This window comes from Hemiscyllium ocellatum, chromosome 35, assembly GCF_020745735.1.
Source record: "Hemiscyllium ocellatum isolate sHemOce1 chromosome 35, sHemOce1.pat.X.cur, whole genome shotgun sequence".
NCBI lineage: Eukaryota > Metazoa > Chordata > Chondrichthyes > Orectolobiformes > Hemiscylliidae > Hemiscyllium > Hemiscyllium ocellatum.
In genome coordinates, this window is record NC_083435.1 from 12,596,325 (window position 1) to 12,614,386 (window position 18,062).

General features: G+C 41.8%; 1 protein-coding gene across 5 annotated transcripts in view; it reads left to right on the forward strand.

Moving 5' to 3' along the window:
• LOC132832831 (zinc finger protein 229-like) overlaps nt 1-8,011 on the forward strand; it is a 28,975-nt gene extending 20,964 nt beyond the window's left edge. For 4 of the 5 annotated variants that reach the window (XM_060851003.1, XM_060851004.1, XM_060851005.1 and 1 more), the window contains one exon: nt 6,105-7,989. In XM_060851003.1, the coding sequence (XP_060706986.1) occupies nt 6,365-7,675 (1,311 nt within the window). In that variant the 5' untranslated portion in view covers nt 6,105-6,364 and the 3' untranslated portion in view covers nt 7,676-7,989. Of the gene's footprint in view, nt 1-6,104 lie in introns of all 5 variants that reach the window. The other variant, XR_009646992.1, reaches the window with a different exon arrangement.
• The last annotated feature ends 10,051 nt before the right edge of the window (nt 8,012-18,062 follow it).

Consider the following 18,062-nt stretch of genomic DNA (forward strand, 5'->3'; position numbering starts at 1 on the left):
ATGATAGCTAGGAAAATGTCAGTATCTAGAGAAAAGAATTTTATTTAGTATTTAATTCACTGCCAGATTTTCTCTACGCATGGCCACCTTGAAGAAGTTCTGCACCTCCTTCCAACAGGATTTCCGTTCCAATTTTTTTTTTGTCCACCATCATTAATTTCACTGCCATTCCTAGGTTTCGCCAGATCATACATTCATGGAGTCAGAGAGATGTAAAACACAGAAACAAACCCTTGGGTCCAACTTGTCCATACTGACCAGATATTCGAAATAAATCCAGTCCTGTTGGCCAGCATATAACCAACATCCCAATAAACCCATCCAGATGTCTTTTAAATGTTGCAATTCTACCAACATCCACCACTTCCTCTGGCATCTCATTCCTTACAAAGAGTCATAGAGATGTACAGCATTGAAACAGACCCTTCAGTCCAACCCGTCCATGCTGACCAGATATCCCAACCCAATCTAGCCCCACTTGCCAGCACCCAGCGCACAACCCTCCAAACCGTTCCTATTTATACCCATCCAAATGCATTTTAAATGTTTCAATTGTACCAGCCTCTACCACATCCTCTGGCAGCTCATTCCATACACGTACCACCCTCTGTGAAAAGGTTGTCCCTTGGGTCTCTTTTTTTATTGTTCCCCTCTCACCCTAAACCTGTGCCCTCTAGTTCTGGACTCCCCCACCCCAAGGAAAAGTCTGTGTCTATTTATCCTATCCATGCCCCTCATAATTTTGTGAACCTCCATAAGGTCATCCCTCAGCCTCCGATGCTCCAGGGAAAACAGCCCCAGCTGTTCAGCCTCTCCCTATAGCTCAAATTCCCCAACCCAGGCAACATCCTTGTAAATCTTTTCTGAACCCTTTCTAGTTTCACAACATCTTTCCGATAGGAAGGAGACCAGAATTGCACGCAATATTCCAACAGTGGCCTTACCGATGTCCTATACAGCCGCAACATGACGTCCCAACTCTTGTGCTCGGTACTCTGACCAATAAAAGAAAGCATACCAAATGCTTTCTTCACTATCCTATCTACCTGCAACTCCACTTTCAAGGAGCTATGAACCTGCACTCCAAGGTCTGTTTGTTCAGCAACACTCCTCGGACCTTACCATTAAGTGGATAAGTCCTGCTAAGATTTGCTTTCCCAAAATGCAGCACCTCGCACTTATCTAAATTAAACTACAGCTGCCACTTCTCAGCCCATCTGGTCAAGATCCTGTTGTAATCTGAGGTAACCCTCTTTGCTGTCCACTACACCTCCAATTTTGGTGTCATCTACAAACTTACTAACTGTACCTGTTATGCTTGCATCCAAATCATTTACGTAAATGACAAAAGTTGGAGGAGCCAGCACCAATCCTGTGGCACTCCACTAGTCACAAGCCTCTGGTCTGAAAAGCAACCGTCCACCACTACTCTCTGTCTTCTACCTTTGAGCCAGTTCGGTATCCAAATGGCTAGTTCTCCCTGTATTCCGTGAGATTTAAACTTGCTAACCAGTCTCCCATGGGGAACCTTGTTGAACGCCTTACTGAAGTCCATATAGATCACATCTACCACTCTGCCCTCATCAATCCTCTTTGTTACTTCTTCAAAAAACTCAATCAAATTTGTGAGACATGATTTCCCATGCACAAAGTCATGTTGACTATCCCTAATCAGTCCTTGCCTTTCCAATAAATATGAACATCCTGTCCCTCAGGATTCCCTCCAACAACTTTCCCACCACTGACATTAGGCTCACTGGTCTATAGTTCCCTGGCTTGTCCTTCTTAAACAGTGGCACCACGTTAGCCAACCCAGTCTTCCGGCATCTCACCTTTGGACTATTGATGATACAGATATCTCAGCAAGAGGCTCAGCAATCACTTCTCTAGCTTCCCACAGAGTTATTGGGTACACCTGATCATGTCCTGGAGATTTATCCACCTTTATGCATTTCAGGCCGTCCGGCGCTTGCTCCTCTGTAATTTGGACATTTTGCAAGATGTCACCATCTATTTCCCTACAGTCTATATCTTCCATATCCTTTTCCACAGTAAATACTGATGCAAAATATTAATTTCGTATCTCCCCCATTTTCTGTGTTTCCACACAAAGGCCGCCTCGCTGATCTTTGAGGGGCCCTATTGTCTCCCTAGTTACCCATTTGTTGTGAATGTATATGTAAAAACCCTTTGGATTCTCCTCAATTCTATTTGCCAAAGCTATCTCATGTCCCCTTTTTGCCCTCCTGATTTCCCTCTTAAGTATACTCCTACTGCCTTTATCCCCTTCTAAGAATTCACTCGATCTATCCTGTCTATTCCTTACATACTTCCTCCTTTTTCTTAACCAAACCCTCAAATTCTTTAGTCATCCAGCATTCCATATACCTACCAGCCTTTCTTTTCACCCTGACAAGAATATACTTTCTCTGGATTCTTATTGTCTAATTTCTGAAGGCTTCCTATTTTCCAGCCATCCCTTTAGCTGCGGACATCAGCCCCCAATCAGCTTTTGAGAGTTGGCCTTTCTCCAATTTAGAATTTCAACTTTTAGATATGGTCTACCCTTTTCCATCACTATTTTAAATCTAATAGAATTATGGTTGCTGACCCCAAAGTGCTCCCCCACTGACCCCTGTCACCTGCCCAGCTTTATTTCCAAAGAGAAAAGCAAATTTTGCACCTTCTCTAGTAGTTACGTCCACATACTAATCAGAAAATTTTCATGTACACACTTTACAAATTCCTCTCCATCTAAACCCTTAACACTATGGCAGTCCCAATCTATGTTCGGAAAGTTAAAATCCCCTACCATAACCATCCTATTATTCTTACAGATAGCTGAGACCACCTTACAAGTTTGTTTCTTAGTTTCCCTCTGACAATTAGGAGGTCTATAATACAATCCCAATAAGGTGATCATCCCTTTCTTATTTCTCAGTTCCACTCAAATAACTTCCCTGGATGTATTTCCAGGATTATCTTCCCTCAGCACTGCTGTAATGCTATCTCTTATCAAAAATGCCACTCCCCTCCTCTTTTGCCTCCCTTTCTATCCTTCCTGTAGCATTTGTAACCTGGAACATTAAGCTGCCAGTCCTGCCCATCCCTGAGCCATGTTTCTGTAATTACTATGATATCCCAGTCCCATGTTCCTAACCATGCCCTGAGTTCATCTGCCTTCCCTGTTAGGCTCCTTGCATTGAAATAAATGCAGTTTAATTTATTAATCCTACCTTGTCCCTGCCTGCCCTGACTGTTTGACTCCCTTCTGTTCTCAACTGTACCAGTCTCAGATTGATCTCTTTCCACACTATCTCCCTAGGTCCCACCTTCCCCCGCCCCCACCACCTTACTAGTTTAAATCCTCCCAAGCAGCTCTAGCAAATCTCCCTGCCAGTATGTTAGTCCCTTTCCAATTTACCAACCTCTATGAAAAAGGTAACCCTTAGGATCCTTTGAAATCTTTCTCCTCTCACTTTAAATCTATGCCCTCTAGTTTTGGACTCCCCAGTCCTGGGAAAACTCCCTGTCTATTTAGCTTATCCATGCCCCTTATGATTTATAAACCTATTTAAGGTCACCTGTCAGCTTCCGATGCTCCAGGGAAAGCAGCCCCAGTCCATTCAGCACCTTCCTATCGCTCAAATCCTCCAACCTGGGCAACATCTTTGGACATGTATATTTTTTCTCAGCTCTTTCAAGTTTAACAATATCCTTCCAATAACAGGGGCACCAGACTTGCATGCAGTATTCCAAACGTGACCTAAACAATGTCCTGTACGGATGCAACAGATGCTCCGAACTTCTGTACTCAATGCACTGACTAATTAAGGCAAGCATATCAAATACCTTCACTATCCTATCTACTGGCGACTTCACTTTCGAGGAACTATGAATTTGCACTCCAAGGTCTCTATGTTGAGTACCACTCCACAGGATCTTAGCATGAAGTGTATGAGTCCTGCCCTGATTTGCCTTTTGAAAATGCAGCACTTCACATTTATCTAAATTAAACTCCCATCTACCACTCTTGGGACCATTGGCCCACCTGATCAAGATCCTTTTGTACTCTGAGGTAGCCTTCTTTGCAGACTACTAAGTCTCCTATTTTGGTGTCATCTGCAAACTTACTGACCATACCTCCTATATTCACATCCAAATCATTCATAAAAATGACAAATAGCACTGGACCCAGCACTGATCCTTGTGGTACAACACAGGTCACAGGCCACCAGTCTGAAAATCAAGTCTGTCTTTTTGAGCCAGTTCTGTATTCGAATGGGTAGTTATCTCTGTATTCCATGTGAACTAACCTTGTTAACCAGTCTACCATGCAGAACCTTGTTAAAAGCCTTACCAAAGTCCATACAGACCTTGTCCACCGTTCTGCCCTCATCAATCCTCTTCATTACTACTTCAAATAATTCTATTAAAGTAGTGAGACACAATTTCTCTCACACACACACACAGCCATGTTGACCATGCCTAAACAGTCCTTGCTTTTCTAAATACATGGGAATGCTATCCCTCAGGATTCCCTCCAAAATGTGCTCACCACTGGTCTATCATTCCTTGGCTTTTCCTGACCACCTTTTTTAAAATTGTGGTATTTGCTAAGACTTATTTCCACAGTCACATCACATTCCTCAGTGACTGCTTCCTGGCCAGACTCACCCTGTGTGGATTCCAACTCAAGTTTCATCTTTCATGCTTTGAATCTACCCAGGACATAGGTATCCCCAGTATATCTGGTACGTCGGTGATATCATCGTGCTACTTCACCTCTCTTTCGGAATTGGAAATGTTTATTGATTTGGCTTCCAATTTCAACCCTGCCCTCACTTTCACCTGGTCAATCTGGATTACCCTGGTCCACCTTACTTCACTCCTAACGTCGCTCTCCCCTCCCCTCCCTCCCCCCAATCTCCACAGCCCCATGGTACCTTCCCCTGTATATGCAAAAGGTATAACACCTGTGTGTTTACCTCATCCTGCCTGAGTATCAAGGGCCCAAACCCACCGTCCAGCTGAAGCAGCACTTTACCTATACTTCATATAATCTACTGCATTCACTGCACATTATATGGTCTCCCTTACGTTGGGCATTCTCCCTATGTATGTGTGGGTTTCCTCCATGTGCTCCGGTTTCCTCCCACAATCCAAAGCTGTGCAGAATAGGTGAATTGGCCATGCTAAATTGCCCATAGTATTCAGAGATCTGTAGGTTAGGTGCATTAGTCGGGGTAAATATAGGATAACAGGATTGAGTCTGCTTGGGTCACTCTTTGGAGGATTGGTGTGGACTTGTTGAACCAAAGGGTGTGTTTCCACACTGTACAGATTCTATGATTGGGGAAACAAAGCTTAAACTGGGTGACCATTTCATAGAATACTTAATTCTGGCTGCAATAAGATCTCGAGCTTTCAGGTATCTGCCACTTCAACACACCACCCTGTTCCCTGGCCAATATCTCCATCTTGGGTTTGTTTCAGTACTCCAGCGAAACTCAGTGCAAGCTGGAAGAACCCTGCAGCCTTCTGGACTCAATATCGAGTTCAACACCTTTACACTTGAGCTCACCCATGTCCTTATCCCAACTCCTACACACCAGGCTTGTTATCACAGTAGTTCTGAGGAATGGTCACCTGACCTGAAACGTTAACTCTGATTTCTGTCCGCAGATGTTGCCAGGCCTGCTGAGCTTTTCCAGCAATTTCTGTGTGTATTATCAGATAATCTGCTATTGCACAAACTGCATTGTTAGCTGCTAACAGTTTCCCTTAATAGCTATTCAGCCTCCAGCCAGATCATTATCCACTCCTTTGCCTGTCCAACTGTTCTTCTCTCTCACTGAACTCTATCACCACCTATCATTTACTCCTTACTCCCTCTCCCACCCTACCTTCTCTATGTATACCAACGTTTTCCGAGTTACCATCAGTTTTGAGGAAGAGTCACTGAACCCAAAATATTAAGTCTGATTTTCTTCCACAGATGCTGCCAAACCTGCTGAGCTCTTCCTGCAATTTCTGTTTTTGTGCCTTTGTGTTTTTGTGTATATTCTGTCATTTCCCTATTCCTTTTTAAATTTGTTTTACAGGACATTACAAGAGGGGAATTGTCAGACCATAAGAAAACTTGATAGATAACCAGTTCAGCAACATTGGTCTTCAAACATGGAAACAAAAAGCACCATGCTCAGCAGGGAGCAGCTGTCCACGTATTTTGTTGATGGTTGAGGGCTAACCTGTTAATACACAGCTACAATCACATCAGTGAGAAACTGTGTAAATGGCGGGTGGGTGTGTGATAAATCAGTTCATTACCTGATTGCGCTGGGAGTTCATTCATAGTGGTGAGATGATGTTCACTTGCCCTGTTTGTGGAAAGGAATTCACTGATTCGTCCCACCTACTGAGACACCAGCGAGTGCACACTGGGGAAAGACCATTCACCTGCTCCGTTTGTTGGAAGGGATTCACTCAGTCATCCCATCTCCTGAGACACCAGCATGTTCACACTGACAAAAGACCTTTTAACTGTCCTGATTGTGAGAAGCCATTTAAAAGTAAACAGGATCTGCTGAGACATCAACATACTCATACTGGTGAGAGGCCATTCACCTGCTTAAACTGTGGGAAGGGATTCACTAATTCATCCAACCTGCTGAAGCACCAACGAGTTCACACTGATGAACGACCTTTTAAATGCTCAGACTGTGGGAAGTGTTATAAAAGCTCAGAGGAACTGACATGCCATCAACGTGTTCATACTGATAAAAGACCATTCAGATGCTCTGACTGTGGGGCTGGGTTCACCCGATCATCTCAACTTACTATACATCAACGCCGTCACACTGGAGAGAGACCATATATGTGCTCCATATGCGGGAAGGGATTCACTTGCTCATCCCATCTTACGACACACCAACGTATTCACACCAATAAGAGACCTTTCAAATGTTCTGACTGTGAAGAGAGGTTTAAAAGCAGAAATGAGCTGCTGACACACCAGCATAATCACACCGGTGAGAGACCATTCACCTGTTCTGATTGCGGCAAGGGATTCTGTCGATCATCTCATCTCCTGATACACCAGCGAGTTCACAATGGGGAGAGACCATTCATCTGCCCTGTGTGTGGCAAGAGATTCACACAATCATCCATCCTCCTGACACACCAGCGAATTCACACTGGGGAGAGACCTTTCATTTGCCCCATGTGTGGGAAGAGATTCACCCAGTCATCCCACCTATTGACACACCAGCTTGTTCACAATGACAAGAGACCTTTTACATGCTCTGACTGTGAGAGGAAATTTAAAACGAAAAGAGACCTGCTGATGCACCAGCGAGGTCACACTGGGGAGAGGCCATTCACCTGCTCCACATGTGGAAAGGGATTCACCCATTCATCTCACCTGCTGACACACCAACGCACTCACACTGGGGAGAGGCCATTCACGTGTTCTGTGTGTGACAAGGGATTCACTTGTACGTCCCACTTACTGAGACATCAAAGGGTTCACACCGGGGAGAGGCCATTCACCTGCTCTCTGTGTAAGAAAGGATTTACTCAATCATCCCACCTAATAACACACCAGAGAGTTCATATGCAACAGCAGGGATTGGATTCTGCTGATAATGCTGTGATTAATATCAATCAGGACTGAATCATGTTCATTCTGAAATTTTGCATTTATTTCTGAGGATGTTAGTAACCCCTCTAACACCAGTTGGAGTTAATATACTTTATAAATGTGAAATAAATCACCAGAGTTAAAAAAATTCTTGTAGATTGTTATCCATCCATCCAAGTATTTGGCATCAGCTGGTTGGAACTCTGAATGGTCATCCTGGAAGAAAGTCATAACATCTAAATAGAAAACCAACCGTGGACACTATCCAGCAAATTAATTACCATCCACAGCTTGTCCCTGTTAGATAAATTCAAGGATTGCATTCATCCTATATTTACCTGATCTTTACATTTTGTGCAGTTCACACTGATCTCAAAATTACATTTATTGGGATTCTTTCCGAAGAACAATTTTAAAAGTTTTCTGCAATTATATGTGGGACCTTCCCAATTAACTTCCCAATGCCTTTCATAACTTATTGCTCTGTGACAAATAAAGGAATGTAATGGGTGGGTGGTTATTTCTGAAAATGTTGAGCTGGACCTGTAGCAGAGAGGTCATTAACGTTTGTTGGGTGTTCTGGAGGAATTAGTCATGAGTCTGATGAATGGAAATGGTAGAGTGGAACCTTAGTGGAATGCACAATCTGCATTTGCTATGACTCATCATGAGATTAATGAGTTGTGACCAGGAATACAACAAATGGTTGTTTGTAAACCAGGCTAGACAGGAACAGTAATGTTATTCTTCTTTGGTTATTGACCATTCTTTTACTGGTGTTCTCATGCACTACATCTTCCTTTGGTTTTAATCTCACTTTTTCAATAACTTTAGCCACAGTGTCACTTGGAATATTTTCTTTTTTTCAGCTCCTCTACTGTCCCTCCTATTTAATGCTGATATGCTATTCTTTGCTGACATCACACAAATATAATTTATACATGTACAGTGATGACACCCAGCCTCAATTTACCGCAAATTGGCTTCATCCTCCGCTGTTTCTCAGTTATCAAATTGCTCGGTGGTGAGTGAAATTTATTTGCGTTAAGGACGGAGAAGATTGAAGCCATTGCTTATGGTACATGCTCCAAACTTCACTTCCTAGCTCCTCTCTCATTTTAGCATGGATAAAGGACTGGCTAGCTAACTGGAAGCATAGTTTCGTATAAGTAGGTAACTTGAGGATTGGTAGGCTGTAAATAGTGCAGTACGCCACAAGGATCAGTACTGGACCTCAACTATATACAGTCGGTGACTGAATGAAATGGGGTAAACTGATTCCCATCCTTTTTCCACTCCTTCATTGATCACAATAAAGTTAGAATAACTCAGTATCAGAATTGAGACAACACAGGACCCTCTGTTAAAAAAAACATATTTCTTGTCAACAAATCTTCAAGTAGGTGAATATTAACAAAATGTTTACACTGCAAATACATGTACTTAATGAAACTTCTTCAAAGGAAAAAAATATGCACACAAACAACATTCCAGTGTTGGGGGGAAAAGTTTAACAGTGCCACAGAATGTTATCTTAAACATGCTTTGATCAAGTAACATGTAATTTCAGAAAAGAGTGATTGTCCCAAATGTTACCCTGCAAATGAAGTCATTTTTGCACACAAACTGTTGGCCTTGAGTGTCTCTACCTGGATGTTATGGCTCACCAATTTCACTTCTTTGGTAATAGATTACAGATTTTCTATTTGAATCAATATTGTGATGAGTCTCTCCAGTGAAGAGACAATAAAGGCTACTTCTCCAGGGAAGTTCTGTCATATTTACAGCATCTGCACTACTTTTGTTTTTTTTTAAGTTAGCTTTCGAGGTTCCTGCATCCAGATCCAATAGCATTATTATGCTCACAATTTGGGTCATATGACCTCTCTGAAAGTAATGTAGATTATTTTACTTCCCTCAACAAGGTTTTGTCCTTTGCAGATGCAACAGTTTTCCCTGCTGCAGCTGGTATCCTTTGCAAAATACCTGTTCGAACAGTGCTAAATATAACTGTAGATCCAATAATGATACTCCAAATTGATATTTCAGATAATGTATCTTCTGATTTGGATGACGGCATCAAAGAGATGTTATCTAAATTTGTGCTGGCACAAACTTAGGAAATATGTTCTCAACGAGACAGCAAGTGTCACCAAAAGGACACTTACTGAGTAAGAAACATGTTGACAGATTGTAATGTCAGAAAAATATGAAAGTGTCAATTTTAGCAGTACAAATAAAAAAGCTGCAGATTACTTAAATGGTACTTATAGTGCAGAACTCTATGCTACAGAAGATTCTGTGTGTAATGCGACATGAATTACAATAATATGTAGGAACAGCTAGTGATTAGGGAAGCAAATGGAAATTGATGTTTGCACAGGGTCCTGATTATGAGCAGTGTACACTTTGGTCTCTTTTGTAGGAAAGGGTACAATTGCACTTAAAGCAGTTCAGTTCAAGTTCATTAGGTTATTTCAGAGGCAAATAAGTTAGTTTATAAGGAAACGTTGAGCAGACTGGGCTAGAACCCAGTGGAACTGAGACAAATTAGAGGTGACCTGACTGAAACATACAAAGTCCCGAGTGGGCTCATTCTAAAGAAGGGTCACTAGACTCAAACCATTTACTCTGATTTTTATCCACTGATGTTGCCAGACCCCGCTGAGTTTCTCCAGGAATGTCTGCCTTTGTTTCAGATCCTGAGGGGATGTAATAGGATGGAGGCTGCAGCACGTTTTGTACTCAGTGGGTACTGCAGAACTCGTAGCAAAGTTTTAAAATGAGGGGGTCTCCCGTTTATGTCTGAAGTGGGGAAAACATTTTGTTCTGTCAGAGGGTCAAATGTTTGTGACATTATCTGCACCAGAAAGCAGCCGAGGACAGTTTGTTGAACATATTCAAGAGTGAATTAGTTCATTTTTTGAACCATCAGGAAGTTGACTGTTGAAGTGGCATAGAAATGAAAATGAGAACTGAGGCCACATTCAAATCAGTGACTTTATCAAATAGCTAAGCAAAACAGACTGGCCGAAGTCTGCTCTTATTGTATTTTTCAGTTCATCTCATCCAAATAGCAATTGTCTAATACTAAATCAGATTCTTCTCAATTTTAGTGTTCTAATTTTTAACAAGATGTGTTATGACATTTGGGCATTCATGTTTTAAGCACTCTGACCTTGATAAAATAGCCTATTGTTGCTTGGTCCCAAAATTCTCAATCACCTTCATACACATTTCTACTCTGTATATTTTTACTCCCTTTAAGCCACATGTTAAAATGCCCATCACTGAGTTTTTGGCCAGCTTATCTAAAACCTCATCAGATGTCCTGTTGTGTTTAATAATGTTCCTATGAAGTCAAATCACATTAAAACTTTGCATAAATGTAAGTTATTATTGAAATCTGAATTAGATTCATAAAAATATCATATGGCTTAGAGTCATAGAGATGTACAGCATGGAAACAGACCCTTCAGTCCAACCTGTCCATGCTGACCAGATATCCCAACCCAATCTAGTCCCACCTGCCAGCACCTGGCCCAGATCCCTCCAAACCCTTCCTATTCATTTACCCATCCAAATGCCTCTTAAATATTGCAATTGTACCTGCCTCCACCACTTCATCTGGCAGCTCATTCCGTACACATACCACCCTCTGTGTGAAAATGTTGCCCCTTAGGTCTCTTTTATATCTTTCCCCTCTCACCCTAAACCTATGCCCTCTAGTTCTGGAATCACCAACCCCAGGGAAAAGACTTTGCCTATTTACCCTATCTATGTCCCTTATAATTTTGTAAACCTGTATAATGCCTCAGCCTCCGACGTTCCAGGGAAACAGCCCCAGCCTGTTCAGCCTCTCCCTACAGCTCAAATTGTCCAACCCTAGCAACATCCTTGTAAATCTTTTCTGAACCCTTTCAAGTTTCACAGCATCTTTCCAATAGGAAGGAGACCAGAATTGCATGCAATATTCCAACAGTGGCCTAACCAATGTCCTGTATATCCGTAACATGACCTCCCAACTCCTGTACTCAATACTCTACCAATAAAAGAAAGCATACTAAATGCTTTCTTCACTAACCTATCTACCTGCGACTCCACTTTCAGGGAGCTATGAAGCTACACTCCGAGGTCTCTTTGTTCAGCAGCACTCCCTAGGACCTTACCATTAAGTGTATAAGTCCTGCTAAGACTTGATTTCCCAAAATGCAGTACCTCGAATTTATCTGAATTAAACTCCATCTGCCACTTCTCAGCCCATTGGCCCATCTGGTCAACATCCTGCTGTAATCTGAGGCTTGATGACTATCTTATATTGACCAACTCGAGTTTTTCTCTCACACAAAAAGGAAACAGTGACTCATCATAAACACAATCAAAACCTTTCATAATCCTACCCAAGTCTTCAAGTTTCATGAGAAAAGAGAGTCAGCCTTTTTATCTTTTCCTCATGGTGTTAACCTTGCCCTTTCTGAGTTTGGTTAGATAACTGAATATTCTTCATATAATTTTAATGCTGTTACATCATTTTAATCTCATCTTCATATCAACCTGATTTAATTTCCTGTGAAATACTAAAGCAATTATTAAGTAGTTCTGCAATTTTGTTCTTGTCTGTGATTGAATCCTGTCCATATCTAGTGACTCTGTTCCCAGCCCGAGTTATATTTTGTTGTTGTGCCTGTATAAGATTTTACTCACTTCAAATTCCTCTTCTCCTCATTTTTTTTTAATTGATTACTCTCCTAAACATTCTCCCCTTGTCATTCTCTCTTCTACCATCTGTGTCTTGACTCTGTCCTCACATCAGTTTATTTTATCTGTAGTATTCATTATTGTTTTATTTATTTTGTTTGTATGTGAATATAGCTTTCCTTGACCCTATTGAACAACCTTTAAATTATTTCAAAGTTCTTCTACTTCATTGTTCGCCAGTCATTAAGTTTATTTTCCAAACATCTGTTGACCTCCTGCATATTGATGTTTATATAATCTATTAAACATTCTCATGCCTTTCCCCCAACTCAGTAATAACTTCGTGTATATTATGTTCCCTAATATTTTTTTCCATTACCTACTATGTTTTATTGAAGTCAAGATTCATTATTAGATCTAATAATGGGAAACAAAGAACTGCAGATGCTGGAAATCTGAAACAGAAAAAATACATTGATGGAGAAATTCAGCACATCTCACAGCAAGTGTAGAGAAAACAGTTAATGTTTCAAGTCCAATAGCCCTTCTTCAGAATCAAATGTAGTGCCACTGGCCTGGAAACACATGCTCTGTTTTCTCTCTGCACGTTATTAGACAGACTGAGTTTCTCCAGTAGTTTCTGGTTTTGTTTATTGTGAATCGTCTCTTGTTGGGCTTCTTACATTCTGCATTAGGAGAAAATCATGTGCCTATTATAGGAACTCCCTTCACTTATCATCTCTCCCACTTCTCCAATTAATATTAGGATAACTGAATTACACCTCCCAACCCCCATTAATGTTTTCTTATTTAATTTCCTAATTTTCATGTAAACTCTTATTCCACTCACATTCTGCTCTTAATTAGGCTGTGAACAACAACTCTTTGTGTGATTAATCCTTTGTCACCTTCTGTTGCTATCCAAATCTGTGCACCTTATTGTACTGCTATTTAATAAATACAACTGCTTGACTTTTTTTTAACCTCAGCAAAACACTCAAACAAATAGCTTCATTAATTACCAAGCATGGCCATACAACAGTAGTGCTTTCTTTAAACTGCAACCTACTGCTCAATTGAATAAATATATCCTGATTTTTCTGTAGTCACAACAGAATTGCTACTCCATCTCACTCCTTGTAATTTGTCATTACCTCCAGTTGCCCTAAAACACTGATCCTAGATGAATTCCATTCACTTTAAAGCAAGCCCTCAATCAACTTTCCCTATCACTGAGTAAATGCAATGTTTACAAGAACACCTTTGAATTTTGCATTACTGATTAAAGGGTTATTAATATCAACTAAACAAAAGCTCAAGTGTGAGACTAATCGTGGTCCAGTCCTGAGTATGATCAACTACAATGATAAGAGCTGAATCTAATACTTGGAGTAATTTGTGAACTCACCAATGTCTCTCAGGATTGACAAAAAAGTTCATCGTATGATAAACATGGAACAAGCCTTTCCTATGCACACACTCATCTGTCAACAAAACCTGAAAGCACTGCAGATGCTGTAAATCAGAAACAAAAAAACAGAAGTTGCTGGAAAAGCTCAGCATCTGTGAAGAAAATCAGAGTTACCATGTCGGGTCCAGTGACACTTCCTCAGACCAAATGGAAGAATCGGATCAATTCTGAGGATGGGTTATGAGACCTGAGATGTTAACTCTGATTTCTCTGCACAGATGATGCCGGACCTGCTGAGCTTTTTCAACAACTTCTGTTTTTGTTTCTAATCTAAAATACATTGGATGACCAAATAATAAATCCCTTTCACACACTCAGCAGATGAATGGCCTTGGTCCATTTTGGAAGGAATGATGGTCAGCAGCTTAGCTGTATTTAAAGCTCTTTTAACATAAATATTTTAAAGCTACCGTAGCTGAGTGAACATGTTAGTGACCAATGATGGTGGATAAATTAGTGAACTCCTTTCCATAGGGCACACAGAGCAGGTGAATTGCATCTCCCCAATGTGAATGGGTCAATGCATTTCCAATTTACATGGCAGTTGAATACATTCTCACATGCTCATCAATTCCTGGTTCCTCCATGTTTTAGGTGTCCTTGTAACTCTACAGTTTGATCAATCCATTGAAGCCTCGGCCATTCCCGGAATATTTATAATTTTTTTCTTGAAATAAATTATGTGACCTTTTGTTTGTCCAGCTGAATATATAGTTAAGGCTCGTTTTACAGTCAGCGCATCAAAACACTGAATCCTGTGTGTCTCAGTTTTTTTGTCCTCCTTAAGACTGACACTTAAAATCTTTCCCATTCGCAGAACAGACCATCACTTCTCCCTTTCCTTTCAAAGAGTGATGATATTCAGATCCTGATTAAGTGAGTGACTCTGTTAGACCTTGATGCGATCTTTGGTTCGAGTTTCCTGTCTGCAAATCTCCCTGCAATACCCTGTTTACAAAAATCGACGTACTCAGTGCAAGGTAGAAACTTGGACAATTCTAGTTCCTACAGACACATTTTTCCCTCAGACATGTAAATCCCCAATCCGCAACTTTTTCCCCGTGTTGAAATCCAAACCTTGTCGCACCATTTCACTTTTCCTCGGACTCACGTTTCTCTCCATACCTGCCTTGCGCTCATGTATGTAGCGCATGCGTCCTGCATCACTTTGGCCCTGTCCAGTGTCCCTCGGGATGTAGGATGACCAATCAACGTCTCTTACGGACACTACCGTCTTTGGGAACAGAGACGTGAGGCGTCGCCCATTCACCTTCTGCGCAAAATCAAAGCTCCCCTTTCCTTTCCCAAGATAGCAGTCCCCAATACGGCCCTTCGGGACCATCAGTCTGAGCCATAAATTGCTTGGCAAGAAAGTAATTACTCGGGAATTACAGCGACTATAAATCGTTTACGGAGTTTCCCATCAAAATCCCCGACTGTTTCCCATCGCCATTCCTCTCTTTGCGCATGGTCTGATCACTTCCAACGCTGCACATGCTCGTACTGTGGTTTTGATGGAAGACTCTCGGGAGCGCGATCCATACTGGGGTAAAATCGCCTCCATTGAAAGATGTAATCCTATTGTCGCGGTTTTGCTTGCTGAGGGGATGGAGACAAGGGAACCCATAGCTAACCCACTCCATCAGGAAACAAATTCATCTGCAGGCGGGCCCATTACGAACATGAACGAAAATAAATTGGAATTTATGGAGTCAAGAATCCGCAAAGCAAGAAGAATAACAACATCTAACTTACTTTGACATGTGAACTCACGAGGGTGAATAAATAAATCTATTCCCAAACACATTTCGGCAGCATTTTTTCAACCAGGATGCATCGCTCGTGACCAGAAGCATTGAGAGTCATAGAATCCTACCGCACGGAGACAAGCCCTTTGGCCCAAATTAGTCCATGCCCACCAAAACGTCACTCCACGACTAACCTCATTTCCCTGCACTTGGCCCATATCTTTCTAATCCTTTCCGATCCATTTATTGTCCAAATGCCTCTTAAATATTGTTAATGTCCCACGAAAACCATTTCCACTGGCACTTCATTCCACATGCATACCAAGCTCTATATAAAAAAAAGTTTCCCTCAGTCTTTCACCTCTAACCCCAAACTGATGCTCTCTAGTCCAGGATTCCCCAATCCTAAGAAAAAGACTGAATGCATTCACCTTGTCCATGCCCCTCATGACCTTATGCACCTGGATAAGATCCCCACCACCCCCCCCCCCCGTCAGTTCCTACGCCCTCATGAAAAAGTCCTAGCTTGTCCAACCTCTCTCTACAACTCAGACAATTGAGACTAGACAACATCCTTGCAAATTTCTTCTGCATAACATCCTTCCTATGACAAGGTGAGCAAAGCTGAACACAATACTCCAAGTGCAGCCTTACCAACATCTTGTGTTACTGCAACATAACTTCCCAATGACTAGATTCAAAGACCTGACTGATGACGTCTGGTGTGCCAAAAGCCTTCTTCATTGCCCTATCTACCTGTGACTCGACTTTTAGAGAATTGTGAACCTGACTACCTATATCCTTCCGTTTCACTACACTTCTAGCCCTACCATTCATCATGAAATCCCTACCTTGATTCGACTTTTCGAAATGCAAGACCTCATTTATTAATTTTGTCTGTATTAAACTCCATTTGTCACTTCTCAGCCCACTTGCCAAAGTGATTCAGGTCCTGCTATAATTTCTGATAATCTTCCTCACTGTCCACAATACCACCTATTTTGGAGGCATCAGCAAACTTACTAATCGTGCCCTGTACAATCTCATCCAAATAATTGATATAGATAACAAACAGTAATGGGCCCAGCACCAATCACTAAGGCACTCCACTAGTCACAGACCTCCAGTCTGACAAGCATCTTTCCACTATTACCACCTGCTTCCTACCAGCAAGCCAATTTTATATCCAATTTTCCAGCTTGCCCTGGATTCCATGCAATCTAACCTTCCAGAGCAGCTGACCATGTGGAACCTTACAAAAGGGTCCTACTGAAATCCATATACGTCTACCACCATGCCCTCATCAACCTTCCTGGTCACTTCAGCAAAGAACTCTAACAAGTTTGTGAGGCATGATCTCCCACTTGCAAAGTCATGCTGACTACTCCTAATCAAATCCTGTATTTCCAAATGCATCTATACGTTATCCCTCAAAATCTTCTCAAGTAACTTACCCACCACAGATATTAAGCTTATTGCTCTGTAGTTCCCAGGTTTTTCTTTGCAGCCTTTCTTTAATAATGACACAACATTTGCTACCCTCTGTTCTTCTAGGACCTCACCCATGGCTAACGATGATGCAAAAATATCATACGAAGAGAAATCAGAGTTAATACTTCGGGTCCAGTGACTCTTCCTCGTGACTTCTATTCACAGATACTGTCAGATCTGCTGAGATTTTCCAGCAACTTCTGTTTTTGTTTATGATTTACAGCATCTGCAGGTTTTTGGCTTTTTGTTTAGAAACTCAATTGCATCATCCTCCCAGCTTCCACAGCAAACCAACCTTCCAGAAACAGGCCATTACCTGTTTCTCTGTCAGGGCTGATGTCATCTGTGAGTTAGAGTGGTGGTCTCTCCTGAGAGTCTAACTTGGATACTTGAGCACAGTCCTCAGGCTTGGAGGGCGGTTGTTATTCTCACCTTAGTTGATGCGTCTTTAGAGAATCATAACGTCACAGACTACAATCAGTCGGCATTCAAGCTACTGTACTTTATGGGCTTTGGGGCACTATCGAATGACCCAGGTTGGGGTAATGTGCTTTACCTACACCTTCAAGGGAATATAACAGTACATCATAAGTCCAGTCCTTCTACTGTCATCTCCGTGCCTGTCATCTGAAATCGCTGCTTGATACTTATGCTGGTTTCTGCTATTGACTGAACGATGGACTCACTAGCTTCAAGTTCAGTTTCTGGATCCGGGTCTTTTCACCAGAGGGATTGTATTCAGCAGAGCGTACAGTCCTCAAAAAGACAACGGAATCTCAACAGCCACCCAATCCACCAGCTTTCCTTCCAAACACTCGCTCTGTCTCCACTCCCTCCAATTTGCCATTTTTTCTGACCACCCAACAAGTCCGTTGATATCTGCCTACCGCCTGCATGTATCCCCATTGCCGTCAGTCACACGGTAGACCAGCACGAGGCTGGAAGAACACAGGCAGCATCAGGAGGTGGAGAATTCAGCGGTTCGGGTGTAACCCTTCAGTTAATTTGGTGT